Raw genomic sequence first — 20,381 nt, 5'->3', positions numbered from 1 at the left:
CCACGAAAAATATTCCTCCTTATCCAAGTTACCCCACACCGCTGGAGCCCTCCCTGCTGTCTCCACGCGGGACGAAGTCTTCTGATGCGAAAGCTCGCTATCTACCTTCTCGGGCTCGCAATTGGTTTTCAAAGGCTGCGGCTTTTCTTACACCTTTCCACATGACAGGAACCAATGCCCTTCCTGCGGAACACACGCGGAACCTCTTACCACAGCAATGGGGCATTCGTGGAGCACAGAAATGAGGTGAACGCGCCCCCTCCCCCTCGTGGAAACTCTAAACACGGGGTGATTTCCGGTAAAGTTGCATCCGCCCCTTATCACAGATTTCTTTCGAAATCACCCTTGTCGACTTTAAACCTTGGGAAGTACAAATTTTTCTTAGTCAGCGGTTTGACCACTTGACCCAGGGGTGTGTACCCTGTCCTACGGCCGCCGATTGCCTCTGGCTTTGGCCGTTTTTCTTTCAATCCACACGCCCACACCACGTTTTCTTCCCATTCGCAACAAGAGACTCCGCTCGGCTGTTTCGGACCTCGGCACCCGCCACAGGTTTTATATACCGCCCGAGTCAAAAATTACATGGATCCAAGATAAGGTGAGGTAGCAATTCTCTTTTAGTGGGTGAACGGACCTCGGATTGTGCGTGAATGCGCCGACCTCGAGTCCAGACCGTTCAGAGTGTAAATCATTGATGACCGAGGAACAGGAGGGGCGGAACGGTTCGGTTTGCTCCAGCAGAGAGATTCTTATCCGACGCCACCGTGCACCCGCCGCATTGCAATGCAATGTCAAAGAGCCTATCTCGAGAGCCCAGACAAAAAGGAAGCCGAAGAATTTGTCAAGGGAAAAAGAACTCTGGACGATCTGCATCGGTGGCGATGATTTGCCGTGAAGGAGAGACGTGCATAATGAATGGCAAGGTACGCGTTCCGCCACACCATGATTGATATTGAAGTGTGTGCTGCTACCCGCCACACGCATTGTGAAAAAGTCAATTCATTGGGATCCGCAAAGGCACCGAGGTTTGCCCCACCACCAGAGAAATTCAAATCGAGTGGGTCGAGACTCGACAGTTGGGCAATAGAGAGAAGGTTAGAAGCGCATGCCATGTCGGAGTTGACTTGGGGAGTGGGAAACGCCTTGGTGGTATGGCGAAACCCGATTCAATAGCCCACAGGCTAGGCTTCAGGGCGATAGAAAGAATCCACTGTCGCGCTTGGTTTAGGAGCGATAGACAATGATGACAGGCTTGGTGGTTGCTATGTGCGTGACTGGGGGAGAATGGTGTAGTCCGCCGTTCGCGGTCCATCGACTGGTCTAGAAGACACCTGGGATAGGCATTTGTGGTTCCGAGGACAAAGATGACTGTAGGTGGATACTTCAAACCCCCCCCCGAGTCCGATAGGATATTGGAAGGTAACACCCTGCCCGGTCCCTTTGGCGTTCAGCCAAACTGCGATTCTCTTGATATGACGGAACGAAGGACGTCATACAATGTTAGAGAAAATCGGTGTTCCGCTCAGCCGAAAAGGACCAGGCATGGTTGCGGCATCATTCCAGAAGTTTGAAAAGCTGCCTTCGGGTTGATATTGAAGATACTATGTTCCTTAATAACGACGGCTTTCTCGAAAGCTACATAATTGAATAATCCTAATGATGACAAGGATAGCGTTATCCTGGTACACGTCAGTACGGAACAATGACGAACTTACTTGATGATTACCATTTACACAAATGATAGGTACCTCCCAGGGATTCATCGAACCGTGGATACATGTTACGTTTAGACGATATCATGCATCTCCGGATGAGAGGGTGAGCGGCTACGACGAGGAAGCGCAGCCACGTTTCTGAACGTTTCATTGTGCATGCGTCATGCACCACAAACCGCGAGGCTTGAGAAGCTCAGGAATCCGTCAGCTGCGCCTAGCTATATCTAAATTTAAATGGGCCACTTATCTGAATATTACAAAATAACCGGGGCAGATATCACCGGCAGCCGGAAAGATACCACAAGCCGTACGGGGTTCGTTCGAAGCGAGTCAATGGATATGTCACCATCCCTTATACACTGAATGCAAAGTAAATGATAGGGTCTGACATAGACGCAGCCTATCGTGTCAGCACGGAATGACGTACTGACAGAGAATCCACTTGCTCGATTATTACGATTTGCGTCGACCGCCCCGAGAGGTCGAGACAGAGAGAAATCGGACCGGACATCCACAAATTTGGGAAACAAGATGAACTTAGCAGCCAGAAGGAGCAGGTGAACACCGGGTTACCGGTTACTTTCCGCATTGTTACCCCCCCCCCCCCCCCCTCAGCTGTGTGACGGTAGAAGCGAGCGCTTCTTTGAATGGCGCGCGCAGCAAGAGTTATACTGATTGGCTGAGCTTAGTTTGGCATTTGAGAAATTTGGACTGTTTACCATGGAGTCGTGGCGCTTCTACGTCGTACGACTTAACCGGATTAATATTATATGGGATAAATGTACTGCATCACCGCAAGCTTTCAGTAAGTAGCTAGGAATGCATCTGCTTACCATAAGACGCCAAGGTACTGCCTCGATGCTGAGCAACACTTTCCGGACTTCAGTTCCACCGAAAGACACGTCTAGACGGTCTAGACGATTTCTCATGCGCCAAGAACTCTCTATGATCCTTCACGGTGTCGCACGACGTTTCATTTAGAAGGTACAGCGTCATTTTGGCATCGTTGATGTCGTGTCAAATGTCCGAAAAAAAAAAGTTGAAGGCTACTTGCCAGAAGGAACACAATTAAGGCGCTTAGTTCGTGATGATGCTCAGGGTAGAGAACCTGAGCCATGACCTTGAAACCCGTATCAGAATAGAAGTACGGAGATAAGAGAGTGATCAACATGAGTTAATTGAGGCCGATTATTTGACGGAATGCTTTCCGAGATGCTGAGAGAATAACCAAGGAAGGGTTGTCAGTTCAGGGGGGGTCCAGGAAGCAATACAGACACTGCCTTCGCCAATCCCAAGTAATCATGAGGTGGTAAAATTCCCAGCTGCTAGGAATACTGAATGCGGAGATTTTTTTTTCAAGTCTATGCGGAGAACTGCGCTTCGGATAGTTTTATATGTATCAAGGGGTACTTTCTCTCGGACATAACGCTAGGAGATGTCGAGAACGCGAAGTGGCTCGAAATTGAGTGGCGGTGTGGCAGTACACGCCCTAAAGGGGAAGTCACAGCTCTTCGCAGGCACGTGATGTGATGTTGCGCTAAAAAGTGATATTCAGCGTTGGATGACGCAACGTCGATTATTGCTACGGCACCATTGCTGCGAGCTCCTGCTACTTGTTATTTCACTGCTTCCCATGACTGCTTTCTTTTCCCGTACGTCCGTATGTACTTGGGAGAAAATCTCAGCTGACTGCCGATACCCTTACGCGGCAACGCCACCAAGTCAGGATGTTCACATACTAAGAAAAGCCCTTTGAGGATTCCTTATTAATGTGCCAAGTCCATCCGCCCCATTCATCCTTGGAGGACCTGTTCATCGTCTGCCCAGGGCAAAATTCTTAGATAATATGACATTGGAAGAGCCGCGAACAAGGACCTATACGTCTATATTAGGTCAGGGTCACCTAAGCGAATCTTGTACCTCGCGACTCGACTCGAACTGGTCGCCGGCCTTGACCCGGAATGGTTTAGCTTCGTCTTATCCGGCTGTAATCCCAAAGGCATCAGCAGGTCAGGGATCTTGATGACGTCCCGATATATACTCTGTCAGCTGAATACCATATTTTCAGGACGAGCGCCACCGCGGGGGCTGGATAAAAAGCAGGCGATTTCGAACATCAGTCACTCCTCACTCATCGAGCCCCAACCTCGTATTTCAACCCATACTTCGTCCTCATCGTCGTCCTCAGCATAGTATTATGTGCCTCCCATCGTCGTCCGCAGTACCGGATTGCTGCCATTCCGGACTTGAATCCTCCACCCCAGTCCCAGACGTACCTTTGGGCTCACCGCTGTCTAATATGAGTCGCGGAGTCAGCGAGCCCCAGTGCTGCCATTGCGGTTGGAGAGGCGCCCACGCCCCAGGCTGCCCTTTCGGATAAAGAATGGGATCAGACTTCTGTGCGTCGTCCTTCTCTTCTTTTTTCTCCTTTGCCGTCGCTTACGAGCCTCGTCGTTAGATCTCAAGACCACATCACACGAGCTCATCTTCCTGTGCTTCGGTTACATTCCATCATTGTTATAATTGCTTTTCCTCCACTATGCAGCCGCTATCCTACATACATATTTTACCGCGTTTATCTCTCTGTCATTCGTCTCGCGTATTTATTCCGCATATCTTACGCTGGTCGGTGCGCTCTGTACAATTTAATTGTAGCTAGCTAAATGTTCAACTGCGTTTGTTCGTCATGGTAATCTGTGCCTTGTCCCGGGATCTGTATATTCCATGAGGTCATACCTCCGATGTCGTAACGTCCCATTTGATCTTAATCGATGACCATTGGGTGACAAATGTTAATGATCTTCGGATATCGGGCTTGGAAAAAAAAGTCATCTCGCGCTCGGCGTATCGAATTTCCCTAGAGAGATAACTGTCAAAGACCAGGCTAGTCTTTGGTTATTAACCACTCGCATAAAATCTCATCGCTATGCCTTGTTTGTTCCATAAAATGTGAGTCGCCGGTACCGCACTAATGACGTCCTCCCTGTGATGAAAACCCCGAACTTGCTGGAAGAACCACATAAAATCTATATATCACGGCTTGATCACGTCCCGGTGGAAGCGCGAATCTTAAACGTGATCGCAAAGTCCTAAAGCTGGCGATGATATTTTTATGGTTCAATTGAAAAAAGGTCTCTCTCATAGTAATTAGCAGTAGAATTATGATACATCGTCAAATGGTAACGCAATTACCGTCGAGTTTTCGGTGTTAATTCTTCAGCATGATTCTTCGGCCACAAAACACCTCTTTACGATAAACTGGAAGTTCGATTTGACCGAAATGAAAAGAGACCGGCATGGAATATGGTCAGCGGCGATTCAGATCATTATAGAAAGATCTTACTCGCCGTAGAACGGTTCCTTGGGTGAGGACGAGAATCGCCACCTTCGCCTTTAGAGGCAAAATTCATATTGGAAAGCATGCCGACGGATGGTATTGACGTCGGATAGACAGAAGTGGATTCAACACAAGAATAGAGAAATTTCGGTTCATTTCTAAAGGTGGCCGCCATAATCCCATTGATATGTTATAGCAAAATGTCAGCTCCGATCGGAAGAAAAGAGAACCGGCCGTGAGAGGAAGATTCATAGGGCTATTTTGTACTATCAAGCCTTTATCGATTATCAGTTGCAGACAATCAAGGATGACTCATCACGGCGGAGGGTCCAAGCCTAATGGCTAGTTTTGTCATAATAGCATTCGTCCCGGATAGTCTACCCATTCCAAGGGCGTCACAGTTGCTCCAGGTGGGAAATGGTCCGAGTTGTACTTATCGGTAGGGTTTCTGAAGACAGTTCAGAGTATATTAATACGGGTGTGGCGCTATACAAGAAATAAATGGTCAATATCAATCCAGCCAATAATTCTATCAGAATTTATAGGTTCCAGGCAAGGAAGGATCAGTTTGCTCAGGTGGTAGAGAGCGCCGAAATCCGATGATACGGTAAAGTAGAAGAAGCTTGAACGCCCAAAACTACGACCCGATGCGTTCGACCGTCAAGTTAAATATTGAGAATGTTTATAGAAGTTTAAGAAAAGAATAAAGCAACGTGGAGTGCCCATATATTTCTGAATCAAGTGCAACAGTGAAACGAATATCTATTTGCATCCATTGAAAAAAAGCCAGACTCATCTGGATTCGAGAGTCTAGACAGAAAGAACAATCGGGCGCAAAGAAATCAGTAAGAAACAAGTAAGAACGAGCACCGGTTCGTTCGGTCCGATAAGCAGCAGCCGAACACCAAACAAGTGCAACATCAATTCTTTCTACTGGACCACACCGATGCATATCTCCTCCTCGTTTCTCGACCGCGATTGTGGTCTGAATGGCGTGAAAAATTTCGTGTAGCCGAAGTATTTGGATCCGATTCGATTGATGTGGTGTAGCAGCGTGCAGGAAACATGACGTACCTTGGCTCCCAACGATCAGTACGGTTGCTCATCCATTCCTCTTTGTGCAGTCGTATGCCATCCTCGTGCTGAAGGAACGTGAGATCCAGCTTGATTTCCGTTGTGCATGGATCTGTTGTAATCAGAGGAACGCGGCGTCCGTTGGTGGGGAATGGCTCTGGTGCGTGGCCTTTGTGTCCCTTGATATTCTCGTCGCCTGATACTGTTAAAAAAAAATTTGGGATGTCGTAGTGTTGAATTGAACATCCCGCACCTGACTAATGTAAACTCTGGCGCTTGGCCTCAATTTCGTAATTTCACGCCGTCTACACGATGCAGACCCGCGTTGGCGCGTCGGAATCCCTTCAGCCTTCCTTTTATCGTCCTCGGCGGACTTGCCACTGCAAGCAAGGAGAACACGAGTAATGTTCAGATCACATACGTGCTTCTCGGTATACGTTATTTGGACCACCGATGATGATATTTGATCCAGTTCATTTCGGCCTCGGGGTACGTTCTGTCATTTTGCTCTGGGTCCCGTCTGATGGTTATGTAGTACGTTGACGGATCTGTTATCCTCATCATGAGATTCCGCTGCTTGGTCGTTCGTGGTAGGCGGAGAAGACGTATTATGCAAGTAGAACAGTTGACAATTACTTCTAGGCTATGTCGGCGTTCGACAAATCGATATCTAAGTCCTCAGCTCGCACGTCTGCGCCACATGGAAATGCTCCTCTGGGAAGCCAGGGCTATCATTGGTGAGTCTCCTCCTGTGCAGCCATTAAACTGGCATCTGTAGTGGGATCCTCGTGATTCTAGTGGTCCACCGGCCGATGGCAGGTTCTCACATTCAAATTCTGCTTTTTGGACTGGGTGGCAAGTGGGTGTACATGACTTCTCGAAAGCTATATCATGACACGCTTGTTTCCAGTTAGCTGCACTACGTTTGAGGCAGTTCTAGTTCTGCGTCTCTGTAAAGATGCTTCACTTCGGCGAGCCATCTTGCAACAAGTTCTCAACTCAACAAGAAAACTCTCGATACATTGAGGCGACGAAGACTCCCTGCACGAATTGAAGCTCAGAGGCTCCTACACGGATGGTTTCAGTCTTTCTTGAACATATGTCAGTATTTCTCCCTATCTGTCGGTGTCGTCTATGCTTACTCTGCTCCCCAGACTTTGAATTTCCCCTGATTTTCGCTACTGCGCATGGCGTCACAATACGCAAAAGCTCCCGCTCCTACATTCATCGATGGTTATGTCTCTGCACATAGTCATACGGTACGGCTACCCAACACCGTATTTTCAGTTGATAATCCAATGCTCCTGACAGGTGTTCTATATTTAGACTCCAAACAATTCCCAACGGATGTCGCGTGTCGTTCCTATTCCTCCTTTCTTTCTTCCACCATCAAGATGTATACCCCCGCCTTCGCTCTTTTCATCACCACGCTCTCTACCGTAAGCGCGCAATATAGCGCGACCTATCTACCTGATACCGCACCCGACACATCAGAACAAGGCCAGAGTGGGACCAACAAATGCGGGACGACGTCCAGTCAGAATTCGATGTGCCAGAATGTTTATAGTGCGTTCACCATTTTGTCTGGGCGAGCTCGAGTCTGATTCTTGTTGAGTTAATGGCGTCGATGATTTGTACGTCTCGCCCTTTGGTAGCGGATCTCTCATGCTTACCGGCTCTGACACAGCTGCCTATGGGCACCTCCTACGGCAGGCGCAGAGTCTACTATTGGGGATACAGAGGTTCGTCAAACTCGCTATCTTCCTTGGAATGGCTAATACCCCACACAGCGCATCGAAGTCTCATGGTGCCTGAAGGTCTATTTCTTCTTACCTCTTGGTCTACTCGCCTTTGTTCAACGAACTGCAGGACGGCTATGGTACCCGTATTATTCCTAGCGGTGCCATCACAGGAGCGCATTTCGTTCAGACGCCCGATTTTATTCAAGTTACGGGTAGGTAGTATCCCTGACAATCTGATAGGAATCTTTTCTGAAACCGAATATTTCGCAGGATCGGGAGATTTGACGAAGCTTAATATCCCCTCTGGCGATGCAGGGGGAGAGCTTGACCCTCATGGTGCCGATGGGAATGGTAAGAGCTTCTGGCTGCCCGAAGCTGAGATTAATGGATTTCAGGGAACCCCATTGGAGGTTTGGTCTTCTCTACCGCCTTTGGTAAGCTTGAACAAGTTTTCGAGTGGACGGTCAGTAAAAATCTATGTCTTCGAGAACGTCCATATCTCAATCTGTCGTAGAACTTCATGTCGGCGGACCAGTTTTGTTTCCGGGCTTGCAATCCCGCTGGGAGCATGGCGCCTACCTGGTGTGAGTATAGAACGAGCTACTCTTTCCTCTGAAACACTGACCGTCTTCTGGGTGTAGGTCAACATATCTACGACGTGATGGGATGCGAATGGAACATGCCTGGCAACTATGACGCCGGGGAGTTCGAGTCGTGTCAGGGTGATAGTGGACAGGTATGGCTTTCACGCTAATCCTTTTTGACCCCCCTTTGTTGACGCCATGACAAGCCTATGGGTGTGTACGGTACCTCGACGTTCCACCAGGGTGACGCCTCTACACCCGCCGCTCACTCCATACCGTTATCTTCGCAATGTACGACTGTTTCTGCGATTGGAGGTGGCAGCGCGATTCTGACTGGTGTATCCGCCACCACGACTGCAACGAGCGTAGGTCCCCTTGATACTGCTATCTATTCCCACCATGCTGACTTGCGCAGTCCGGGACGACTATCACCGGAACGTCGATCAGTTCAAGTCCGACTAGTACCGGAACGGGTGCAAAGAGTTCTGGATCGGGCGCTAGCGGACATTCCTCGAACCTGGAGACAACCACGCGTAGTAGTTCTAGTGGTAGCGCTTCGACTGCGTCCTTGCCTATCGGCTCGGCGACTACTAGTTCGGGTAGCACGACAAATGAAGGAGTTGTCGCACGCTGGCAGCCCCGGATAGGCATCGCTGTTGCCATCGTGGGCGGCTTGGCTATGCTCTAGCGTAATGATGAAGGAAAGATTAAGGGTTTTGGACTTAATGATTTTATTATTAGGATTGTGTTTGGACCATTATTCTACAATATTATAGACGGTCTTTTGGTGGCGGTTCAGTCTTGCGGATGGCGGAGCGAACGGCTTTTCAGGATTTGTACGGTACAAGAGAACGTCTTGAACATGGCATGGCCTTCGTAATCTCTTTGTTTCTTTAGATCCGTCCCTCTCAAATCTGTGTGTTTTTTCTGACTTCGAGGCTTCTCAGCGATGGTCCCTTTCATAATCTTCATCCGAAGTCCACCGCACCGGTTCAACTTTCTGTAGAACCGAAAAACGACGAACCGCAAATGATATACTAATACAGCTCTCTTTCACTTGAGATCGATCTGCTTCTGTTTGGCATGGCAACTGACGGCAACGAAGAACTTCTTGAACGCGGGTTGTACGGTTTTCTTTAATTGGCGTCTAATTGTTTAAAATTTATCCCATGTTCGTTCCCTTTTCACTTTCTGACTTGGGAAGTTCGTCCGTGGCGATGGTCCCTTGGGTGTTGTTCTTCGTTTGGGATGATGCTGTGCTAACTCCTTTTATGACATTCAGGAAACAGTTCCCCCCACCCCCCTCTCTTCGGAAAATGAATGACTTCTTGGCGCAGCAAGTTTGATATGTTAATTCGTTCTTTCCGTCTCCTTCTTCGCGTTTTGATCGTATGTGGTTTTTCTGTTTTTTGTTCAGTTCTCGTCGTCCCTGACTGTTGTGATTTCTCGGCGACGGTCCCTTCTTCTGAGTCCTAAAATCGAACCAAGTAGGGTGCTGGTCTCGGCTTGCTGTATGAATGTCTTTTGGTTTGGAGGTAGGGCCTTGGCACAGATGTTTTGGTGTAGTGAGAAGATGGCGCGGACGACTGTAATTCATCAGCTGCGGGGCTTTGGTTCATCGGTCGACCCTAAGGGTGGGGTTTTCCGGAACTCCTTATAAGCAAGTCGCAACTGTCTAGTCGAACACTAGGCTTAGCTAGGATATATGCCGACACGCCCTTACTATCCCGTCCAGGCTTTATTGCTCCTCAGAGTTAAGGAAGGGGCGATGACAGGCTTCGCTCTCCAGTCTTCCGGATCAGTGCCAAAACTATGGGTCTCCCAGAAGGTCTCCGCTACGTATGTCCCCTGGTCTTGCCTGATCTTATTCAATGTCCTTTCTTTCAGCACTCAAAGACCGTTTTAGTCTCTCCGTGATCTGGGGCGCGGACGATCAGCATCACCGGTTTCACTAATGGTTTCTTCGATGTACAGACCAAAAAGCTGTCCTCTTCTGAATCACAGATGCTGCGGTGGTTGCCATCACGGAGGCTCGAGAACCCGCTCTTTGATCTCGTTGTCACTGGGCCGTGTCAGTGAATGATCCCTACCCTACCTCTGGGTTTGAAGCTCGAGCTCCAGTAAGAAGGCTATGTCTGTGTCCTTCTCCGACTATAGGAGGTACAGGGATAATCTACATTCTTTTCAAATGTTGCCAACCGCGAGTCTCTTTGATGAGACCATTGGGCTTTATCTGTATGTTGAACTGATTATCTGATATGTAAAGCCTGCAGCTATGGAGCTTAGGAGGGCTAACATGAAAACCGGCACCCCAGGAGCCGCATGGTCCGTCCTTCTTCAGGCAGTATCCCGCGAACCTCGCGTAGATGCAGTTATGATGCTTTCCTCTCGGTGCAAGCAGCCCCTTTGTACGTTCCTTGATTTCTAGCCGTTTACCCTTGCTGATGGTCATCTCCCAGCATTGTGGGATAAAGGCTCTGCTCCCGATCTTCACTTATCTTCAAGTTCATGTCCCTCTTCAATTCACTTCTAAAACCAGGTATAAAGCCCTTCGGTGTGATTCTTTCCCGCGAATGTCACCAATCATACGAGAATGGACGATTCCGACTCGGACTTGGCTTCAAATGACCAAGTGCGGGGAAAGCCTGCGGCAGTTGTTCTCGTTTCTGTGAGCGTTTTTTTGTTTGGTTTTAGCGGAGTTCACGCGCGCGTGCCACGGAGCAATTCGCTGACTTTTCGCTCCTAATGTCGCTCTTTGCAGAGTCCAGCCCTTGATCTATCACCTGGGTCCAAGAGTGCCACCTATGTGTTCGACACCTCGACGCAAGACCTTTCAATCGCACAGGCCTTTCTCGACTCTGTGTAAATTCTATGACGATCGGTAGCGTGGTCGTGGTCCTCCGTTTCCCTGGCTAACTTGATTCACCCCATCCCTGATCGCCCTGTCCTTGATCCTAGATCCTTGATGATGTGCTAAAATATACAGTTGTACCTGTTACCACTACCACTTCACACGATCAGAAAACAACCAACAGAAGCCTAGATTTGACACGTGTGAGTTCAGCGCTCGGTTCATGGTTGTATGGCAGTCTCAGTGGGTACACTGATGGTTCCGATGTTGGATATTCCTTTGACAACCACGAATTTCATCGCTAACGATGTAACGTCACACCTTGGACCAGAGTTCCGCAAAGTACGATACTGGAAAGTAAGCGCTTCCGTCTCTCGTGAACGCGGACGGATAGGTACTGGAGATCTGCGCAATGGGTTTCTTGTCTAGGATTTCTCTCGAACGGAATTTGGCTGAAGTCCCGACATCCAGAGATGGATCCAACTGTTGGAACGCCTCACAGACTATGGTAGGTGGAATGGATTGATTGTGTCGTCTAGCTGCGGAGACGTGCGCTCTATGTCTACCTGCCCCTAAACAGACACGTGCTACGATCTGAATCCGCATCCGCCTTCTCCCACGTACGCTCCCGCTGTCAGCAAACTCTTCTCACGGATACTTCCCGACGCCGTAAGTTCATACTTACCTTCGGTGAAGAGGATTGGAAACTGATTCAGGCCCAACAGTAAGCATTGCTAATGTCTCTGTAGTAACGAACACATGACATGCAATTAGATATTTCGTGCAGATGATATTCTTTTCCAAAGGAATTCGGCTGCTCGTTATTTACATACGCTCCAGCATAGTTACTCTCAGCGCTTGAACGAACGAGGATATGGAATGTGTTAATTTTCGCTGGCGAATCTCTGGTCCTTATGGTGCTTCATGAGTTTCTTCTCAGAGCAGTGAGTTTGTAAACCACAGCCTGCATGTGTGACCCTGATCTCTTGAAATCAGGGCCTTGGTTGAGTAGCATGCTTCTCATCCTCGTGTATAGACCGGAACGTACAAGAATCGTTCGTTGCTCACTTTTTATCACCGAACGTTATTATTATAGTGGTCCTTGTGAGTGTTCCCTTCTGTTTGTATCGATTTAACCAATAGCATGCATTATGGAGTAGATAATCTTCACGGATTCTTTGTATACTCGGGTCTGTTTGACGAAGGCGACATCAGGAAGACTCGTCTGGGAACGAAGTCCCGTCTATGTCCATTGTAATACTGAGTCTCATTCACAATATCATCCTTTCATTTCTCTTTCTTTCTCATAGCTCTCAATATTGATTCCATTTTGACCGCGAAAGACCTTTCATCACGAATCTTCCCGGATGTAATTTAGTTGATATCTCTGTCCCAACAGGTGGAAATTACGACTCCAGTACGCTCCCATAAAAAGGTATGAATACAAATCCACAACCTCTCGACTCCGACCTGATCTCCCGCTTTCCAAGGACAGATCTGAATGTGACTGAGGACCGGTCGTCCAAATTTGTCTCCCTTGGTATTCTGACCTCGGATAGTCAACTCCGTATTGTGAAACCTACCTCCAGTCATTGACGGCACTTCAGTTTCATGGGTAGGAATTCCTATCCCGCGTCCCTATTCCCTATTCTCAGATTCGCCCGGTGCAGAGTACAAATCCGTTATCAACCTAAGTGCTATTCTTCTATCCCCACAATGAAATGAATTCCACTCCCCTTCGCCAAGCCCTCTATTCAACATTCCCAGCACTATCGAGGAAGAGCTGCAGTTATGAGAACAACTCCACCCCACCGAAACGGTGCCACGAACATAGTATCTGTACTCAAAGTGCTTATAGCATCCGTATCCGATTTATTGGGATGCCTCTGAGGTATTGCTAGCAGGGAAACATCAATTCACATCACGACGAGCTCTTCTCAAGCATCTGATGATACGACTGCCAGCGTACTCGTGAGATTATTTGTTCCACGCATATACAGGCTCTTTCTCCATTGACCACCGGCACTTTTGGACGACCAATAAAGGTATATCTCTATGATTTCTCTGGACGACGAATGGATCTCGGCCATTGCATCGGAATAACAGGTTATAAGATGTGAATTATATTCTTCGCCGATCCGTCTCTAAGTATGACCCTTTCTGGTATATGATTTTCAACACCACTCTTGATTGAGACGGAAGGTCGTTTTATCTGCCAGCCTTCCTGTCCCTGCGGCCGGCTTTGGGACTGACGACTTCCGCCGGCTGCGGGTGTAATGCCTGCCGGTCTTGTATCGCGTCAGGTCGACATCACATACTCGGGGTCCTCCTCGATGCTCCAATGTTTCTGTATGTATGAGACAGTCGCTTTCATTCTGATTGTTCTTTTTCGTCGACTTACTCAGCTTCGCATCAGCTGTCAAGTAGCCTTACTTTCTTCGTCGAATACAGGGCACGCTGGATCGGACTTTAGCATAAAAACTGAATATTTAACTCACGAGGTCATCTTGGAACGCAAGACAGAGGAGAGGGAATCTCTGATTATGCGATAAGGCTTAGTAAAACAAAAAATTCACGGGTAGTAACCAGGGAGCTGGGGTGGAATAATGCACTCCCTAGTTAAGATAAAAAATTCCTACGTTCTGGAGTGCCTTATGAGTTTGCTGCTCAATTACCAAGTTGTTACCAAAAAGGGTCCGAGTCATCCTGTGCTCGGTACCCCGGTCCGATGTCCGATCAACCGATCAGAAAGTGTGATCATCCATTATCCGTTTTCCCCACCATGCCCTCGCAACCCCCTCATTCATCAGAGCTCGTCCTCGGCTTCCCCTCCCCCCACGTCCTCCTGCTTACCCTGAACCGTCCCGATGCCCTCAATTCGGTCACCGTGGAGCTCGCGGATGAGCTGCGCACCGTACTCGATTGGTTTGAGCGCGAGACCAAGCTGTGGTCTGTCCTCTCCTCAGTTTTGGTTCCGTTCTGACGTCAATTTAGGGTTCTGGTTTTGACAGGGGCTGGACGCATGTTCTGTGCTGGGGCGGATCTGAAGGGGTGGGATAGCCGTCTTGTCTCTGCTCCGTCGACCGATCAGGCGGATATCAGTGCGAATAAGTTTGGATTTGCGAGTATCTCTAGAAGACTCACTGCCAAACCTATCATTGCTGCTGTTAATGGCGGTGCATACGGTGGGGGGATGGAGATTTTGTTAAATTGCGACCTTGTCGTCGCAGATGAGAATGCAAAGTTTGCTTTGCCGGAGGTGAGGAGGGGTGTAGGGGCTCTTCAAGGAGGTGCGTTGCGTCGACCAGGGTTGATTGGCTTCATTGATCTTCATTGTATTTTCAGGTATACCTCGGTTAACACAGATTGCTGGACATCAGGTATTTACTTGATCGCTTCACATTAGTGGAGGTTCGCGCTCAATGTCCGTCATTTTCTTAGCGAGCTAGTGAGATGCTGCTCCTTGGTAAGACGATTACGGCAAAGGAAGGTTATGAGAGGTTCGGTTTGTGAGTCACTGTTCGGGCTTATCAATTATTTTTTTCTCTGATGTTGTCTGTGATTAGTATCAATACCTTAACGCCTCCATCTTCTGTCTTGCCGACAGCCCTCGGATATGCCAAGGAACTAGTCGAGAGATGCTCTCCCGATTCGGTACAAGCTACGAAGAGAGCGCTCATTCTCGCTGAAGGCAGCAATCGCTCCGTGTTGAATGCAGCATGGAGTTCAGAGAGTAGTGGGCTTTTCATTGGCGGAGAAAACTTGAAGGCAATTTCGTCTTTCATTTCTATCCATGTCTAGCTGACCTTGTACCAGGAGGGCTTGAGGGCGTTTATTGAAGTGAGCTTTGTATCTTTCTTGACCTAGTGATGCTGACATATCGAACAATAGAAACGGCTCCCGGTATGGCAGAACCCTAGCGTGAATGCGAAGCTGTAGGCATGTGCGCTGTATGGGACTCGGGTTCTGATTATTATTGACATCTCAGTTCGAGGACGACTCCCTTACGGAGACTGAATTGATTCTATCCTTTATTGTTTCTTCTGTTACGGACTTGGATTTCACTGCGCAGGAATCCGCGCAAAGCGCCGATATCACCATGGGGGATATATGAAAATTGCCCTGTAAGATCGTCACTGTGGAAGACTATTTCTGCTGTATTTCGCTCTTGCTATCAATTATCCTCGCCTCAGTTATAGTTATCATATACTCCGTAGGCCTCCTCCATGGCACTGGTGGTGCAAAGCACAATATGGTATTTCCTTCATGGCGTAGATACGACTGACAGTGTCACTTTAATCTTGAGTATATATTGCCCTTGAGAATAATTGATCTCGAGGGATGTCGTTGTTCTGAAAAACTATTTCTGCTGCGTTTCCTATTCTCATCACGAACGTATATTTAGATGCGGGCTGTCTCCGCGAATACAAATTCGGTCAGTCTGGTGGAATAATAATTATAGAAGTTGCTGTACGCCAGGTTTGAGGACGACCCTGAAACCCATTCCACCTGGAATCAACTGTGCACGGCATTTCATTTTTAGAACGAGACTGGAGTATCTGGCTCCTATATTTCTGCTCCCGGCCCGAAAAAAAACACTGACGACAAAAGGGTTGAGGGACAGTAAGTGTGGGAATTGGCTTTTCGTTTGTTAGAGTAGAATCCAAATCCGAAAGGACCCAAACACCTCGTAATCTGGTGGCGTGATTGGGCCAGTAATTAGTAGCATAATGAGTAGTGTGGGAATCGGTTATCGTGTAGGGAGTCCGACTGCGAATGTTTTAGTTAGAGTAGCGTTTGAATTCAAAAGGGCTCAATAACCTCGAGAATCTGTCATGTGGATGTACTGGTAGAACGGATTGTCGCGGTAATTAGTAGCCCAGTAGGTAACGCCCAGAGTGCGTCGAAGGGTAGGTGAAGGCTGGCTCGATTATGGCCATGGCGATTGCGGAGCTGAGGGCAACTCGCCGGTATTCTCTGGTTAGGTTCTTGCTCCGAGTGCCGAGTTGGGAGGCGAACCACAGATCAAGGACATTTCTTCTTCGGAGATAAATCGAACTTGAACTGAATAGCGGCCTGTGGGAAAATGCTCACAGGGAGTTTTCTTCGTGTGTTCCAAGTAGTGTTTGACGAATAGAAGAACTCAAAATGAAATAAACAGGTACGATCTCGGGCTCAATACAGTTGTACTATTAGTTCGCAGCAGGACAAAATTGACGTTATTACAACTCTAAGATATGGAATAAATAACGACAGAAGAAGGGCAGGGACGGAAATAGCGTGCGAAAACAAGTGTACAACAGGATAAAAGAAGATAGTGATAACAGAAAAGAAATATAGCGATTCTTGTCAAAACGTAGTGAGGTGTCTGATGACGAGGGGTGGCGATAAGCGAGGTTAAAGAAGAAGATAGAAGAGCGCACGGAATTGGGATTCAACTCATGACTTGAAAGGGCATCCTGGAGCGTGAGAGCCCCTCCACCCACAATGACAGCACTGGGGCTCGTTGGTTCTACCGGTCGGCTCCAATGTACTCGAGGACAGTCTCGTATACGAAGATTCGTGTCCCGGGACTGGGATAGAGGATGATGATGATGTGCACATAGATTAGTAGTAGAGGGCGAGAGGGCGTAAGTACGAGTTGGGAACTTGACTGAGGAAACGTCCCTTGCCCTTTTATCATTTCCAGTGACGCACATTTTTAGGACATACTCAGCTGACGGGCCATATACCGGGAAGAAAAGTTTCGGGATCTCTATGCTGATGCCTAAAACGGGTTAAGAAGTAAGATGAATTGAAGGGGAAAGCCGGATTTGTTACTAGACCGTTCCCGGACGACTTCCCTCAGATGAGGCCGGTGAACAGTTTGCGCAGTTTGATTAGACTCGGAGGTCTGAGTCGAACCGCCTTCGGGTAGCCTATGAAATTCGAATTGGACGAAGCACGAGATTGGGGAAGCGGTCCTTGATGTAATAATGACAAGAATAGATAAACAAATGGATTCTTGTGCGCCTTCAGAACAAGAATATCTACCAATCATGTATTATCGAAGAATGTTTTCAAGTGCGCAGCTTGGACAAATCACGGTATTGTCAGCAGAAGGAAGGGGCTGGAAAGTGGGCGAAGTAGCGGTTGTGATTTTTGAATACTTGGTAAAAAGCGCCGTCTGAGGGACCTGCAGAGCACTTGTCTATATTTCCCATCCAGCATCGCGTCTAGTTGCCTGGTTTGCTTAGAAATTCAAAAGGACATTCCGGCGCCTAGTAAAGAAATCTGAAAGGCCTCGTCTACGGGGGGCTGGTGGCGTCGGGCTTGGGAGGTCAGCTGAGGATCTCCACAGAAAGGAGCATAGTCATGACAGCGGCGCAGCAGGATGTGAAGATATGTATTGAACGTTGAGTAACGGTGTCAGTGATGATTCCGACCATGAAGAATTTTTTGTGCTATATCTCACATAAAGTTCTGCTGGACTGCCACACCGCTACTCTATTTTTCAACTTAACGTCGCCTGCGCGACCTTTCCGAGATAATCAGAGGGCACCGTTGGACGACCAGCTATTTGATTTATGTTGCCAAACTCTGCTCTTTGGAGGGAATCCTTACGTAACTCGGAATTTCTTCTCCGAGCCGCTGAGGATTTTATCAAACATGGCAAGATTATCGAGCAGTCTGGCTCGTCGAAGAACTTCCCTTGCAACTTCTCGGACACAATACTTCGAAGAATATTTGGCTCAGGTAACTTGCTCTTATCTCCGTAAGTCCCAGCCTTTACTTTAGCAAGGTCTTAAGAGCCTTTTCTTAGCTTTCTTCTATCAAATATAGGTCTTATTTAACTTGTGCTGATAGTTCTTGTTTTTCCGTACTGGTCGATCTTGGTCGCTCTGAAACACGTTCCAAGGTAACCGCGCAGCAATCGAGCACAAAATTGAAACTCGTGTTCACTAGAAACCTTTCATATGTTTGGACAGTTTACGACCAAGTTGCCGCCAAGATGACAAGGTCAAGGTCAATATGGTGAGATCAGTAATCGGAACAAATGCCTCCGCCCGGTTCAGCATAGAAACCTTCAAGACATGCTGTTTTCCGGCCATAACATTGATGAGAACACAAGGCGAATCAGGTGAACACGATACGGAACACAGCCAAGGCTGTTCTTGCTTCGAGAGGATGGATCATAATATTCAAATACGTTGCACTCTGGTTGTGAGCTATGCAGCTCATCCTTTTTTCTCCAAGGTATGCCCTGATACTTATTCCCATTCTTAAGCTGGAAAATTGGTCCGGGATTTGTGCTTTCCTTTTGTAATTATATCCGCGGTTAAATCTGGACCGGGTGTTAGAGATAAATTCTATTATTATTCTTCAACGTCCAATTTGCCTAACTTCACTGACTACTGTTCCGTGCTGAGGCAGTTTGGTGCGGAGGCTCCAACGTCGAGAAAATTCTGTGAAGGATTTTAGGTTTAACTGTCTCTACTGTGCCTGGAATGACGTTGTTGACCTCACGAATTTCCCCCGACATATGCGTCCGTCATACATAATCGCACATTCACTGGAAGCGAACCAAGGTCCCAAGGCAAGTGGGATAGGTTTACGCTTTCCAACGCCGTCACATTCCACAAACAGCTAACTTCACACAGATATGCTTATCCCGGAGGTCTTCTAGACAATTCGAGGACCACGAGCTGTAGTATTAACCTACAATTGTTTTTCAACAAATTTATCGTTCCTGAATAGAGCATGGAAAACTAGTATGGAGTGGAGTTTCTCTCGGCCAATCCTTCTCCCCCCAGCCAAGTCTGAGACATAACGTATTCTGATGATCCAGACCTTGACTTCTATCTTTTATAGCATGGGTCCGGTGCCTGTAGCATCCCGGGTGAATGATTGACTTTAGCAAGATGTGGCATATAGCCCTCACAAATACACATACCTTTCTATTCATTGTTCGCAGAAAGTCAGCCAAATTTTATTTACAAATACTGAATACGACTTCCTGTCTGGGCTCTCTCGAGATAGGCCCTTTTCAAACAACGAACATCGACGTGACACTAAACTGAACCCCTGGCTCCCTGTTCCTTCTATCCTCCTCCAGGTCTCCGATCCTGCCTTCGGTGTGCGTTTATTTTGGCTGTCCAACCCGAGGTCCAATGACCCACCCACGGGTGACCATATTGATATCAACAAGATCCAAGAAAATGGGCCGTGCAAAAAAAAGTTTGATGTGAACTTCGCCAGAGGCTGGGAGAAGGATGAATATCAGAAATCAAGATCATCGGGGCAGGAGCCGAATCTACCGTTGGATGAATGTTCCTTACTCGTAGACCAGAATTTACAATCCGTGAAATTTTTAAATTCGAACGAGATCTAGTATGTGATCTTTCCGCGGGCATAATGTGGACCGTGGATCATAGAGTCAGCTAGATCTTCTCGGAACCGCTTGAAGGATACAATTCTGTAATTGAGTGCCCAAGGGGAGGGCACATTCGCCTTTCACTTCCCTCAGGAAGTCACCGAAGTGTCGGAAGTTCCGAAGACATTCCGTATATAAAAATGTTTTATATGAGAGCCCAGTCATGTGGAACGAGCAATAGAGGCCGTAAATGCATTAGTAAAATATATGAGTACTGTATTCTGGGAGGGAATTAGCGAACATCCGAGAGAGACTAGTGCTTTGCATCAGAAGGGGTCGGGCCTGCAGGGATAACGCTTTGGGCGCTGTGGTTTGACAAGTGCGAAAGATGCGGAGAGGATAGGGATTTACGGTGGCAGTGACAGTCTCAGGGATATCAAGCCGTTTTGTGGGAGAAGTATACGCCTACTGCCACCTACATTTCGGCATCGTGGGTGAGACATCAATGATACTTGACGATGTGACATTGATAGTCATCTTCGGCCTTCCGCAATCGAATGAGGAATCCGGATTAACACGTAATAAATGTTGATATAGTCCATTCGATATACTAATAAAACGTAAAGACGGTGGAACCGTATCGCTAGGTCCAAGAGAGGGAATCGGCAATGGATAGTGATAGTCTCGGTTATAACTACGGACAAGCGGGAATCTACGGCAATGTA

The 20,381-nt window shown here is 47.7% G+C and overlaps 8 protein-coding genes across 8 annotated transcripts; 3 read left to right on the top strand and 5 right to left on the bottom strand.

Moving 5' to 3' along the window:
* Positions 1–320: 320 nt before the first annotated feature.
* On the bottom strand, positions 321–984 carry BT62DRAFT_1014038 (uncharacterized protein; the record flags this gene model as incomplete). Its single annotated transcript, XM_043178149.1, has 2 exons — positions 321–524; positions 583–984. 2 exons carry the CDS (start codon positions 982–984, stop codon positions 321–323), a joined length of 606 nt encoding a protein of 201 aa, XP_043032863.1.
* A 64-nt stretch (positions 985–1,048) lies between these two features.
* BT62DRAFT_1014037 (uncharacterized protein) lies at positions 1,049–2,644 on the bottom strand (the record flags this gene model as incomplete). The annotated part of the gene is made up of 6 exons (XM_043178148.1): positions 1,049–1,331; positions 1,390–1,466; positions 1,538–1,679; positions 1,727–1,907; positions 2,143–2,251; positions 2,549–2,644. The coding sequence occupies 6 exons, from the start codon at positions 2,642–2,644 to the stop codon at positions 1,049–1,051; spliced, it is 888 nt and encodes a 295-aa protein (XP_043032862.1).
* On the bottom strand, positions 2,611–2,981 carry BT62DRAFT_739775 (uncharacterized protein). Its single transcript, XM_043182104.1, has one exon. It carries the CDS (start codon positions 2,884–2,886, stop codon positions 2,689–2,691), a length of 198 nt encoding a protein of 65 aa, XP_043032861.1. The 5' UTR covers positions 2,887–2,981; the 3' UTR covers positions 2,611–2,688.
* A 4,539-nt stretch (positions 2,982–7,520) lies between these two features.
* Positions 7,521–9,140, top strand: BT62DRAFT_983444 (uncharacterized protein; the record flags this gene model as incomplete). The annotated part of the gene is made up of 11 exons (XM_043189784.1): positions 7,521–7,692; positions 7,742–7,760; positions 7,814–7,868; positions 7,917–7,943; positions 7,996–8,080; positions 8,139–8,219; positions 8,264–8,331; positions 8,383–8,452; positions 8,510–8,604; positions 8,659–8,817; positions 8,868–9,140. The coding sequence occupies 11 exons, from the start codon at positions 7,521–7,523 to the stop codon at positions 9,138–9,140; spliced, it is 1,104 nt and encodes a 367-aa protein (XP_043032860.1).
* Positions 9,141–9,247: 107 nt separating this feature from the next.
* BT62DRAFT_1014034 (uncharacterized protein) lies at positions 9,248–10,071 on the bottom strand (the record flags this gene model as incomplete). The annotated part of the gene is made up of 4 exons (XM_043178147.1): positions 9,248–9,452; positions 9,510–9,599; positions 9,649–9,881; positions 9,937–10,071. 4 exons carry the CDS (start codon positions 10,069–10,071, stop codon positions 9,248–9,250), a joined length of 663 nt encoding a protein of 220 aa, XP_043032859.1.
* Positions 10,072–10,157: 86 nt separating this feature from the next.
* BT62DRAFT_1014033 (uncharacterized protein) lies at positions 10,158–10,985 on the top strand (the record flags this gene model as incomplete). The annotated part of the gene is made up of 4 exons (XM_043178146.1): positions 10,158–10,291; positions 10,390–10,523; positions 10,726–10,860; positions 10,912–10,985. 4 exons carry the CDS (start codon positions 10,158–10,160, stop codon positions 10,983–10,985), a joined length of 477 nt encoding a protein of 158 aa, XP_043032858.1.
* Positions 10,986–14,085: 3,100 nt separating this feature from the next.
* On the top strand, positions 14,086–15,585 carry BT62DRAFT_976911 (enoyl-CoA hydratase; the record flags this gene model as incomplete). The annotated part of the gene is made up of 7 exons (XM_043189251.1): positions 14,086–14,252; positions 14,298–14,593; positions 14,649–14,683; positions 14,745–14,812; positions 14,870–15,071; positions 15,120–15,143; positions 15,195–15,585. 7 exons carry the CDS (start codon positions 14,086–14,088, stop codon positions 15,240–15,242), a joined length of 840 nt encoding a protein of 279 aa, XP_043032857.1. The 3' UTR covers positions 15,243–15,585.
* An 891-nt stretch (positions 15,586–16,476) lies between these two features.
* Positions 16,477–17,069, bottom strand: BT62DRAFT_739404 (uncharacterized protein). The gene is made up of 2 exons (XM_043182103.1): positions 16,727–17,069; positions 16,477–16,671 (listed from the first exon to the last, which is right to left on the bottom strand). The coding sequence occupies exons 1-2, from the start codon at positions 17,000–17,002 to the stop codon at positions 16,534–16,536; spliced, it is 414 nt and encodes a 137-aa protein (XP_043032856.1). The 5' UTR covers positions 17,003–17,069; the 3' UTR covers positions 16,477–16,533.
* Positions 17,070–20,381: the final 3,312 nt, after the last annotated feature.

The sequence above is a fragment of the Guyanagaster necrorhizus genome (assembly GCF_019112545.1).
Source record: "Guyanagaster necrorhizus MCA 3950 unplaced genomic scaffold BT62scaffold_76, whole genome shotgun sequence".
NCBI classification, from domain to species: Eukaryota; Fungi; Basidiomycota; class Agaricomycetes; order Agaricales; family Physalacriaceae; genus Guyanagaster; species Guyanagaster necrorhizus.
The sequence above is the reverse complement of the archived record's forward strand: the minus strand, read 5'-3'. Positions and strand labels throughout refer to the sequence as shown.